Genomic DNA, 12978 nt, shown 5'->3' on the forward strand with positions numbered 1-12978 from the left:
AATGAATATATTGCACCGTTTTTTGTTCCTGTTCCAATCTCTCCCAATCATTATTCCCAAACAATTCCTGACAAAAGGAAAACACACGTTGCTAAGGTATTTATGGGCCGGGAAAAAGCCAAGAACACCATATTCCACTGTCATCCAGCCCAAGGATCAGGGATGTGTGGGATACCCTGACTTAGAGGAATACTACACAGCATCCCAGCTCTGAGTGTTACCAGACCACTTGTGGGAAAACCCCGAAAAGCAATGGGTAGCGATAGAGAATGACATCTTCTCACCAGTTACACGAGAGGAATGGTTGTGGGTCCCCTCATCTGCAATGACGAGACGAATAAAAGAGCACCCCCGTCTTGAAGGTTCTATGGTCACTGTGGAATCCATCGAGAGCCATGTGGTGTGTCACAACATGGCCCTCCCCCTCAGTTGCATCTGGTCCCCTCCCATCCAGGATCTCATACACAATGTCCACACTTACTAATCCAGGTATGAACCTGGGCTTATAAGAGCGAGGCAGATGTGGAGGAAAGGATCTTTCATATCCCTAGAGGACTTCAAGGAAGCCCTGCAAGGCTCTGAGGTTTCTCCCTTGCAATTTCTCAAACTGAGAAGCTTCCTGAACGACGCCCGTTGGGGCGATTCGTTGAAGCGCCCTCTTACCCCATTTGAGCAAATACTGAGTGCTCCCCAGATAACGAAGGGTCTTATTGCGGGGATGTACATGTCCTTGCTCACTAGGGGTGACCTTAAATGCCCATCATCTGAAATCAGGTGGGAAATGGAACTGGGACTACAAAACAAACCGGAGGTCTGGAAGGCAATACACAGAGCGGTTTGGACATCATCAATCTCCGTGCAATATAAAATGCATAATGCACGCCTGCTGGTCAGATGGCACTACACTCCCTTTAGATTGTCAAAAATGTTCCCAGGAGTGTCCCCCTATTGCTGGAGAAAGTGTGGGGAGAGGAGTGATTATTGGCACTAATGGTGGCAATGCCGAGAGGGCCAAACGTACTGGAAGGAGGTTCTGAGGTGGATCAAGGCCATAGATGGTATTACCAGGGTACTAACGCCTGTGCTGATCCGGTTTTGAGTCGAGGCCGACGATGAAGACTCTTATGAATCACTGACGCACTTGCCCCGAAACCTGCTTCTAGCTGCGAGAGTGTGTCTCACTGTGAAATGGAAGTCAGCCTCCCTTCCCACAAAAAGGGAATGGCTGATCAAAGCACATGCCATTTCTGAAATGCAGAGTCTAACGGCAGCAATCCAGGAATCTTGCAAGAACATAGACATGACATGGCTGCCTTTTCTTGCCTTTTCTTGAATTGTACAAAGCATACTGGGACTCCGTAAGACCTGCTGCACATTAGGTATAAACTTTAATAGCGTCCTTTCCGTTCGAGGACTTTCTCTCCAATGTCGAAAACATGTTACACGCCTCAGGTGCTATACACTATGGACATAGAGCAGAGCAGTGTTAAATCCTGTAATATGTTCATTGATTACAAATACTATTATGTTGAGTGAGGGAGGGGGGAGGGAAAGAAGGGAGGGAGGGGGGTCTCATATAACAAGTTCAACTTATTATCTTCTTTACTTTCACACAGAAGCAGAAATCTCAACTTACTGTGAAGTTAACATGCATGTCATCAAACTTGCTTAAAAAGCTCAATAAATACTATTTTGAAAAATAAAGAAAACCAATCTAGCCCTATTTCTATAAGGGGTTGCCCTACCTCAATAAAAAAGACTAAGGACTCTGTCAGAATACAAAATAACGTCAAATGTCCACCGTCATGTGACCAACGCTTTTTCCGTCCCTTACACTCTAGACGAAGGAAAAACTGGGTATCTTCTTGATCTAGAAAGAGGATTCTCTCGTTCTGGATGCAAATTCAAATGTTCAGTTCTTGATGAGAAAACACAGCAAGTAGTTCTTTAACTCAAAAGTTCTTGCTGTTGGAAGCTCCTCCACACGTATGCAAAAACACAACAGGTTTAACAGGGAATTGCCTTCCCTCTGCTTTTCTTTCACAGTCTGCCTTATTTCACACAAAAATAAAAGTGCCGAAGTATCAGGGGGAGTCTCTTCCCTTGGCCCTTCTCCAGCTCACAAATGTAGTATCAAGTCTGATTCACTATCCTGTCAGACTTGACTGTAGATTTTCTTATCACAAAACACAGTTCACAAATATCACAGGGAATCTCGTCCCCTGTTCTTTCACCAGCTCACACATTTAGCATCAAGTCTGGTTCACTAACCAGCCACATTTAACTTAAGATCTCACTATTCCAAAGTGTCTCTTCTTTGGCAATGGGTCTCGACTACATATGTTCACTTCTCACCCCTCTCTTATGTGGGTCCCAGACCCCTCTGGGCTGTGTCGGGATCTTCCTGACTTGTTGCGTGGTTTGTCTCTCTTTTGTGCGGGTCCTAGAGCCTTTATGTTATCGCAGGACTTCCCTGACTTGCTTTGGGCCCTAGCCCTTTGGATGTGTGCTTCTTCTGATTGGTATGGGTCCTTGACTCCTGTGTGCTGCTCTTGAGGGGTGTGTCCCACTTCATTTGAGTCCCAGACCCTGGTGTTCTGCTCTTGTATGGGTTCATTGACTTCATATGGGTCCCAGACCCTGGTGTAGTGCTCTTGTGGAGCTTCCCCGACTTTGTGTGGGTGCCAGACCCCTTTCTCAGGTTTATCACATGTTGTAATCAGGCCTGGTTCACCAATCTGCCAGGCACTGTTTTTCATGTGACGGTCTCTTAGTTTTCCACAAGTACTGGTATGAGGGAAATGGGGTGCTTCAGCCAGCCTTCCCCAACCACCTCCTTGGTTCTCTTCTATCTCCACCACTAGCTACGGTAACCCAAGTACCTTTTATGGCTTTACCAGTTTACTCAGATGGCTTTGTGGAACTGCGTCTTCCGGCTGCAGACTTCTGCATGTCTTCCAGCGGTCTCTGCAAGTCCTCGCAGCAGTCAGGGGTATGCTCCCTCTCAGCATGTTCTTCTCAGTGCGTCCGTGCAGTCCGACTCCCGGGCTTCCAATTCTCCAGCCTGGGCAACGGGGAACACAGCATTAGCAAGGCTCTGTCAGCCTTTCCTGTTCTGTGTAGTGAGCCTCCAGCCGGCTCTCGGCTACTCCAGTTAGGATCTGACAAATACACAGTCCTTCCCTTTTTATCTCTGGCTCTGTTTGACTGTCCCACATATGTTATTTCCAGGTGGGCTTTTGCCTCCTTGCCTGTTCTTCTTCATGTCAGTGACTGTATGTTCTCCATATGGGTAAGCCTTACTCTTCCTAGTCCCAGTATGATCTATATGGATAGGGTCTTCTACCCTACAAATATACATAGATGCGTGGGCTGAGAGGAAGGAGGGGGAAGAAATAGAGAAGATGTATACTGCGTTCTCCCAAGATAATTGTCACCGGTCCCATGGAGGGCTTCCCTCCCCAAGAGATCCACTTGCCGAGTACCACCCCCAGTGGAATTATCGGGTAGCAGCCTCACCTCCCTGGCCTCATAGGAAGGGGCCTCCCCCATGGGAGCAGTGACAATACCCTGGGATTCATCACAGAACTGTGATGAATTTGATGATGTCATCACTCTTTTCCCAGAGGGAGCCACTCCTCATGTGGCCAGGGGATGGCAGCTGCTACCAGATCCGGATCATGGGGGTGGCTATTTGAGGGAGGATCACATGACTGGAGGCGACCCTCAGGGGGAGGGCCCAGCATCATCAGATGAGGCATAGTATCCCCCTTTCTCTTTTATGGATACCCCTTCCATTCCTAATGCCTTAATGGCATACTGTCATCATCCCCTTCAACAGCCTGTAAAGCCTGCTGACAGTATCCCTCCATATTCTGTTCAAACAGAATGATAAAGACTGAGACGAGGAAGACGAGCCGAGTAATGCCGAATACTCAGCAGAACCAGAAGACGCAGTCTAGTGCTTGGAGGAAGCTGATTGGCTACAAGCAACTCCATTCCTTGAAGCTGGAGTTTAAAGATGGAACAACTAAAATCCACTGGGAGATTCAACCAGCTAGTCACTGCTGGGGAAGCCAAGGTGTCAGGTCCACAGGCGAGTGGAGAGATGGCGAGAGAGAAAGGGCTGCAGCAGCTGGTTAACTGTACTGGAATCGCAGCAGGAAGAGAAGAGGACCCTCCTGGCAACTGCGGGAACCGAGAAGCAGTACCAATGATGCCCAAGCATGCAGAAGGGCTCAGGAGGGAAGCAGGAGCCACAAAGGATGTGAAGTCACCAAAGGAAACCAGTAAACCCGTGAAGTGGAGGCGGGATGCCAGGGCACTTCTGTATGTTTGCCGCCAGAGGTCGGAGGAACGCTAAAGAGAGCACAGAGGACTGAGAATGGAAGCTGGGTCACTGGGGAGCTTCAACAGGTACATCCAGTACCGATAAGTGCCAGTTACATGAGTCGGGTGACCCCGAGCAAGGAGGTTGCGTCAATGGGACATTTGATAAAGAAAGCAAATGAAAGTGGGTTTGAGACCCGGTGTTTTGATAAATGCGATACAGAATACTGGAATTGTGTGAATACAAGAAATACAGAAATAAAGAGAGAACCTGGCAGGAGAGTATACAAGGTGTCTTGCGAGTCTGGGGCCAGAACCCAAATTGTGTAAAGGAAATATGAGAGAACCTGGCAGGAGAGTATACCAGGTGTTTTGAAAGTCTGGAACCCGCACCCAAGTTATGGTGCTTTGAAAAGAGAATACCAAGGAAGAGTCCTGCCCTTAGAATTTTGAATTACACAGATTGTGGAAAAAACTTGGGGAAGGGAGTTATTTCGCCTGGAGGTCATGTTGGATTATACATTTTTGTTGAACTTAAACATTTGCGCACCTTTCATGCCAAAGACAATACCCTTAACACCTTAGAGTTACTTTCAGAATGAGAGAGCTAGGATAGCATTTCAGACACAGGACATTTTTGCTCTGGACATGTTGACGCAGAACGGACCCTTAGTTTTGGTTGAGGTGGGGAAATATCTCCTAGATTAGGGACTGTGAGGAGTCAGACATGAGAGTCGGACACAAGTTTGGCATGTTTTCTGGTTAAAGACTTTTTCTGAAAATAAAAGGGGTTAGGGAAAGGCCTCTCTGACCCTGCTCTAGAGGAATTTCCCTAACTAAAAAAAACCAAATGCTCTATCCATGTCAGGATGTCAAAAACAAAACTGTCCTGTGTCCAATGTTCTACTCTGACCCTCACACTACAAACTTAACTCTGAGGTCAAAAAGGGAAATGTCTTTAACCTTGCCTGGTTTGGAAAAGGTGTTCATAAAGGAAGGATAAATGACTTAAACAGATGTTTCTTCAAGGATATCGTTCTTGGTCCCAGGCGGTAGCTCCCTTCCCCTGGATTCCTCTTTACTCCTTGAGGTTCTCATACACCATAGTTCTTTGGGCCCCTATTGGCAAAGTACAATATTTGTACAACAACTGTTTGACTTCACAATCTTTGGGCCTCTCTTGGCCAAGTACAAAACTTGTACACAAAACTTGCTTGACTTCACAGCTTCCTTCAAGAACAATAATTCTTTGGGCCTTTCGTGGCCAACTGCAACACTTGCACATAAAACTTGCTCAACACAATCCTCTTCAATTGCCTAGTATACTCCCCTGCCAGGACTTCTGTTTTATACACTTGAAATTGCGTGGTGTACTCTCCTGCCAGGACGTCTGATCCACACACTTGAGGTTGCCTTGTGTGCACTCCTGCCAGGACTTCTGATTCACTGCACACACTTGTGACTGCTGGGCATAGTCCTCTGCCATGACTTCTGTTCATGTGATTTAATCGCCCACTCACAAAGTTGTCTGTATATAGAATTCGATAATGTATCTTTCTGATACATTATCTTCTTTCTGCTTTCTTCGTATTGACAATGTGTACATTTACACATTAGAAAGGGGTTTACTTGTGACTCAAATTCCTGTATTTTCATATGTCCATCCATCTCTTTTCTTTCTTTCATGTAAGTAACTTTCAATTGTTCGCACACTGATACGCCCCAGTGTCCCCGTTGCTTTTCGGAGTACTCACTGGTATCATCTGCGACCCTAGTTTCAGCAGTTCCTTCTTCCTATGGTGGTTAGCCGCCTGACTCCACCACGCCAGTCCTCGATCCTCGGCTCATGGAGCGGTAAAGCTGTCTCGAGCCAGTCACTACAGCAGCTGCCATCATAAACTTCAACTGGCCTCACCACAGATGGGCAAGGAAACCAAACTCTCCCTGGTTTCCCCCTCAGTGAGGGAGTCTGCCATTTCCTTTGGGCTATGACACTCAGCTGATGCCCAGTGGTTCCCCTTTTCTTTCTGAAAGGGGTAGACTATTCTCCTTGGCACTTCCAGTGCTTCCCAGATCCCTGCAGGCATTTAGGGTGCCAGGATTCCCCATTCTTTATTTTGGCACAGCAGTTCAAGGCCCTTCTCTCTGTGACACATGATTCCTGCAGCCAGGCCATCCAGGCAGGGCCTCTCTCACACTTCCTGAGTCTATCCTTACTTTTATATTGGCTCTGGCCAATAGGATTTGAGGAAGGACTAGACTGCAGAGAGTGGTTCTCATGGGGCGTGATCATCCTTGCTCCTCACTTCTTCCTCATCTAAGTTGTTGGGTAAAGATTAGACTGCTGAGACTGGTTCTCATGGGGAGTGATCATCATTGCTCCTTCACTCCACTCCCTCGTCTCAGTACTATGAAAGTGATCTTCATTGCGGTGACTCTTATTCTTCCCTGTCCCATTACTTTTTAGGGGATTGGTAAGAGGAGTACAACTTATGAGATATTTAGTGGAGGGATTGTTTTTAGGGTCATTAAGAAGGAAGTTCTGGGTCCCTTGATTGGTGGAAATACTGTGTTCCATCTGGTGAGTCCACTCTACTCCCACCAAGATCGTCTCCCCCCCACCCCACAGGATCCTCCCTCAGGCAGCCACCCCGAGGTTCGGGATTAGGTAGCAGCGGCTCTTCCCTGGCCACATGGGGGGGAGACCCTCCCATGGGAGACAGACAGTGGTGACATCACAGGACACAGTCATTTTCCAACCCCTTTATTATTTAATAAGAGTATATAACCAATGCCATGTGTCCTCTGTATCTGTGTCTCATTCCTGGTTCCTCACAAAACACACATCTTCATAATCCTACGCACTGATTATTTCATACTCCTGGTTCCAGTAATTAAAAAAGATGGGACAAATACTTTCACTGAATAATTGTGTGAACTGGGACATTGGTTGGCTTTTAAGATACTAATGTTAAAATCGTTGACAATCTTTGGGAAATGAAGTGAACAATTGTTCTGTGACATAACCTACTGGACATTTAGGAAGCTTGAAGGTGTATGTACGAGCATCAGTGCATTCTAAAATTCCCTGTGGATGTTGGAGTCTGCCAAACTGTGTAATGTGGTTAAATAATTGGCAAAGTAACGGCTTGGTTGTTATTCACCTCCATCTAGGAATCAGCCTCCATCATCTTACACCTCTGAAATATGTTATACTACTGTGTTGAATCCCCACTGTAATAGTTTCAAAGGGTCGATTGGTGTCTGTGGCCTGCCTGGGGATCCAGACCATAGTCTGCTAGGAAGACGATCAAGAGTTCAGTAAGAGTGAGCTAAAGCAGGGAAGGAGGCTGCAAGAAGGAAGGAGGGAGTCAGGCAACCGATATAATGCTTTGTATTAGTGTGGATGTATGTCAGTCTACTAAATATATACTGTTTTCTAGAGTGAGAAAAGACACAGAAAATAATGTGCTGGTTTGTTGTACAGATTAGGATTGGATGGTAGTTTTCAAAGAATGATATGTTAGGGATAAAGCACTAGTGGGCGGGTGACGCGCTCAAGAGCATGCTGGCGAAGTCACAGCAGATATGTCGGCTTGCAATGTCTGCATTGTTTACTAATGGTACTGCAAGTGAGTATCCAAACAGTAATTCTAGGACTACCAAGGCAACTCCCGATGGTAGCGGAGTACTAGATTAGGACTTGGCAGAACGTGAATGTTGTTGGTAACAAAAAGGCATGAGAGTGGGAAAAAAATAATTAATAAAGAAAAATGTTATTGTTCCTGACCCATGGATGTAAAGGTAAATAATGTGTGTCTGTTCCTTGTTCTTATCGGTTGACTTTTGAGTTAAGGCCTCAATGTAGAGGGCCAAATGTTGATGGATTTGGAATAGGGGTGCAGGCTCTAGCTCACATAGTGTTTGTGATCCACATATATACACGTTTACTAGTGAAACTTAAGGGGCCCAATTCTAAGTGTATCTAATTATAATAATGTTCCTTATTCTTTTTCTTCAGAGCCTAGAGGCATAGGATTCTCCTTCAGAGCTAGGGAGCAAATGCAACCGGTTTTACAAAGTGTCCTGAAGGTTGTACTTCTTTGGGCCAATTCGATAAAATGGACAAACAATACCTCAAAGTTCTTTCCTGATTTGGGAGCTGTTGTGTTTGTAGATGTGAGAAACAGACACCATGGTAGTCTGCACAATAAAAGGAAGGTCTGAATTCAGGAAGTATGAATTGAGTAAAAAATATAGATCACTACCTTGAGGATATAACAATCTCCGAGAAGATTAGGCCCACAATGAGATGGTAGTTGGTTTAGCGACACATTATGATCATACATTTTTGTACCTAGAATGCAAGTCTATCTTTGGAAACTCAGGATTAAAAACGTGTACAATCCCTACTTAAAAGGCATACACATGGCGATAAAATCTTCCTAAATTCTAGGCAATTGACTCAATGGATAAACGTGATTGACTCTATTCTGCATCTACCCACACACCCACACTCACAACTAGAGTCCATACTATTTCATGTACCTCCTTATTCAGTTTCTCCATCTCCTTGGCATGCTGCTCTCGCTCTAGGACCATATCTTCTTCCAAGTCACTAAGGCAAAGTCTCAAGTCGACGGCTTCTTGTCTCGCATTCTTTGCATTGTTGTAGGTTTCGTTTAAATCTATATTTCTGTCTGCTTTGTTTGCCATGTGGACATTCAGTAGATCAACAACCAGCTCATGGCGATCCCACATCTTCTTACCATGGTCACTAACAAAGAAATGGTGGGGATTGTTAATTTTGCAAAAAAAGAGAACGCTTGTAAACATTTGATGAGGTTCTATTTTGGAAAGGACAACAGTTCATTAAAAAAAATGTGTGATTTTACAATGACAAGGACTATGAATAAAGCCTAAACTTGAACAAATGACACACAATGTCAAAGGTAAACGCTCATTTTTGGTGGAAGCATTCTTTCAGATTTTGTGTTGCTTCTGGGCAGGATGTGGAAATAAAACCATTTCCATAATCTAATGTCTGAGTTAAACGTCAAGACTTGATGCTCTCATTCACATGTTTACAGGGAGAGCACACGCAAATGTTTAGGTTAGCAGATCATTTGTGTTACAACAGACACTTAAGCTCAGGTAAGTGGTTAAAGTAAAGTCTTTATTGTGGCAGTGCCCCACAACATGAAGGTGGAGCAGGAATTATTCATCTATTGCCTCTAGGAGGCAATTGGAAACACATCCCCCACCTTCAAAAAGAAAACTAATCTGACAACATGGCTGAAGAACCCAGATTGCTAAAATGTCACAGTTACATTTAGAAACTAGCATGCTACACATTTGCCATACATTTGAAAAATAAAACAAGAAAAATGCACATACACATTGGTAGAATTTTTTGAAATAAGAACAAAGCAATGATCTTAATATTGAATTAACACTGCGATAGGCTGATAATAAATACAACATGCCTATTAGGAGTATGGCGGAAATCCTGGGATTTAACGAAATTGCCGGCAAACCCATTTATTTTTCCGCTTCTGGGTCCCACCGATTTATAGCAGGATTACAAGTGGGGAAACGGCAGTGTTAATCGCCATGTTTGGGGTCCACAGAATTATTTGTGAATTTTGCTGGATTTACCTGGAGCAGTAATTGTTCCTCAAGTAAATCTGAGAATTTTTGTGAGGTACACTGAAGGATTCACCTTCAACCCCTTACTTTCCACTTTACTCGGAGGTGCGAGAAACTGGTGCTGAAGTGGCAGTAAATCTGTTACCGCCATTGTTTCCTATACCGTCAAACTCATAAGGAGGCCCTAATTAGAATAAGGTGACTATTTAATTACTAGCAGAAATTACTAGTTTAAAACATTATACAAAGCATGCAGAGCTTTGTGTTCAGGCACAGAGATGACTGCTAGTCAGTGGCCTTGTGACAGCTGGACTATATTTGTCGTGGGACACAGCTGTATTCTATGGGATGCAGTGAAAGATCCGGAAATGATACATTATATTTAAAATCTATAAGCCCCTATTGAGGGCTCTGCTATACTTAACATGCAGAACACATGCACATTGAATAACATAGTCAAGGCAAACCAACCTGCAACCCTGCACTCTCACCACTGGCTTCTTGCACACAGATCCCATTTCACTAGCTCACACTGCCCCCTGCTCTCCCCCCCCAACTCACAGGTCCCTTTTCACTAGCTCACACTGCCCCCTGCTCTCTCCCTTTCTCTCCCCCGTCTCTCTCTCTCTCTCTCTCTCGTCGATACATTGTATCCCATGTGCAGCAAAACAAGCATATCTGAGTTAGCAGATGTGGGGGAAGGGCTAGGTAGTCTGTAAACTCCAGTCAATTAACATAAGCAACAGCTAAGGGTTATGGGAGTCAAGAACCTTTGGTTCAGAGAAAAGGCTATTTGAAATTTGGAGCTGCAGTCACCCATTTTGCATTGCTTAGCACGCTCAGTTGCTAGCTCAGTAGCATGCTGGGAATTATGCAGCCGTCATTTGTCGGACATTGGTCAGGCAGGGGCTAGAATCCCTGGTCATTTCACCAAGATGTCTACCTTGCTGTCTCCCTCAAGCCCCAGACTCTTCTCACACAATACATAGTGAACAATAATAAAAAGGTGTGCATTAAACATTTACATTCATTTGAAAAAAATAGAAAGTACCTTAAATAAACTAAATTGTAGGTAATTAATTGCATTTTTCTTTTACATTTAATCTTGTTTCTTTACTTGTCTGTAACGCTCACCTGGTATCCACGGGGACGTCACTCAGCCTGTTCTGACCTCTCACGACCTCAAACCCTTCCCTGAAGTCTACTCGACTGGAGACTGGGCCTGAAACACAGGATTGGTAGAGTTTAACTCCCTATTGTCTCTGTGTGCTTCAACCCCTTCTTCCCGGGGTCCAACCCTTCCCTTTGATCCACAGCTCACCTTGTTTTCTTGGAAAGTGTGCTCTCCGTCCTGCTTCCAGTGCAGGGGTGCGTTGATTGATGCAGGCTTGTTGCTGCCTAGTTCCTTCACTGGCAAGAGTCCGACAGGTAAGTATAATGAGTCTTTTGAACAGTTCTCTAACTTTGTTCCTTTCCTTCCTTAGATGATGGCCGGCGTCCAGGGATGGCAACGTGCTGCTGAGATGAGTAGCGCTGAAGGTTGAGTGAGAGCGCGATGCACGATGCGACCCTTTCGTATCTGTATTGAACTGAGTTCTTGTTGTGTGTCTTTTAGGTGCCGCAAGGTTTTCAGCGTGGATGCCGGTTATGAAGAAGAAATGCAGTGAGTAAGCTTGGTATGCAGTGCCTCTAGATGTTTCCACGCTAACCTGAAATGTCTTTTCCCTCTTGCAGATGGATGAGAAGTTCCAGAGAAAGAGTCCACCAGAGTGGCTGGGATTCAGGTAAGAGTAAGAAGCTCGTACAGTCTTTAAAAATAAGTGAAGATTTGCTGAATGCTTACTAATACCTTTTTTCTGTTCTTTTCCCTTTTCCTTAGGAAGCGGCGTGCCGGGATGGGAATGACACCGCCGAAGATGCCTGCAGAACAGAAGGAGCGATGAATGATGGGCAGAAGCGTCGCAAGGTAAGGCTGTTCCTAACGGTGTACTTGTTCTTGCATGAGTTGGGCGCAGAAGAAAGATGCAGGCATACTGGAGACCGATCCTTACACTGAGTGTCACGCTGCAGGTGCAGAAAACACAAAGCATGTTTCTCAGCCTGGGCGTGGCTTAAATAGTCTCTGGGTATCCATCCCAGGTGTCTCTGGGCTGAACCACACCCAAAAGACTAGACTGCACATGCAGTTCTGTGAACCGAAATATGTGGGGGCATCCATCTTGTCCCCATCAATGCACTACAAGTCCAATCCCCAATGTTATCCTATGGGAGTGAGTGAGTCTGGTGCCACAAGCGCCAAGTCTGACTCCAAGTGGGTCTTTGGAGGGATGGAGAGGCCCTTGAGGGCCATGTTGGTGATCGTGGCCTGGCTCCAGCCTGACATCTTGGAGGGCTGGGGACATGAGGGGCAGGAATCATGACATTGTCCCAAGATCTCCATTGGCACTACTTTCTCTGCTAATGGTATGCATAGAGTACTTGGCTGAACCCCTGTACCAGGGGACCTGCGTCAGAATAACCCCAATGACGAAAAAGTAATCCAAAAAGGAGCGTACACCAAGTAAGACGTAACGCAAATTTATTGGACCCAAACAGCTGGGAGACATGGTTCAGACAGCCCGGTGAAACTAAACTGAATGAGCTCTCGACGTCACCCGCTGCAGCTGAACATTTTATACACAAATTGCACAATTACCATACAACATTTTGGTTACTTTTTTAGGCAGGTCCCAGGGGCTGATTGGTGGACCTACATCAGGTGCTTATAGGAATATGTAACTTATGTGAGCCTTTTGGGTGAACCATTTCTTGGACCAAAATCACATTACCCCCCCTTGTGACATCACAAACCTTCCCACACCGCCACGCAATTGCATGATTGTGCTGAATAACACTTATTTGCTATTGGTTGGCAATGCCCAATATACATATGGATAAACTGCTGCATACTGATTGGAAAGAACATCTTGAGATGGCAATGGGCGAGACATTCACACCAAG

At 45.3% G+C, this 12978-nt stretch overlaps 1 protein-coding gene across 1 annotated transcript in view; it reads right to left on the reverse strand.

Annotated features, from left to right (window-relative positions):
* CCDC175 (coiled-coil domain containing 175) overlaps positions 1–12978 on the reverse strand; it is an 814258-nt gene that overhangs the window by 560102 nt on the left and 241178 nt on the right. Inside the window, exon 5 of the mRNA XM_069638898.1 lies at positions 8878–9106. Coding sequence (XP_069494999.1) covers positions 8878–9106 — 229 coding nt within the window. The remainder of the gene's footprint in view (positions 1–8877; positions 9107–12978) is intronic.

Source organism: Ambystoma mexicanum, chromosome 14 (genome assembly GCF_040938575.1).
Source record: "Ambystoma mexicanum isolate Mex_15411 chromosome 14, UKY_AmexF1_1, whole genome shotgun sequence".
Classification (NCBI taxonomy): Eukaryota; Metazoa; Chordata; class Amphibia; order Caudata; family Ambystomatidae; genus Ambystoma; species Ambystoma mexicanum.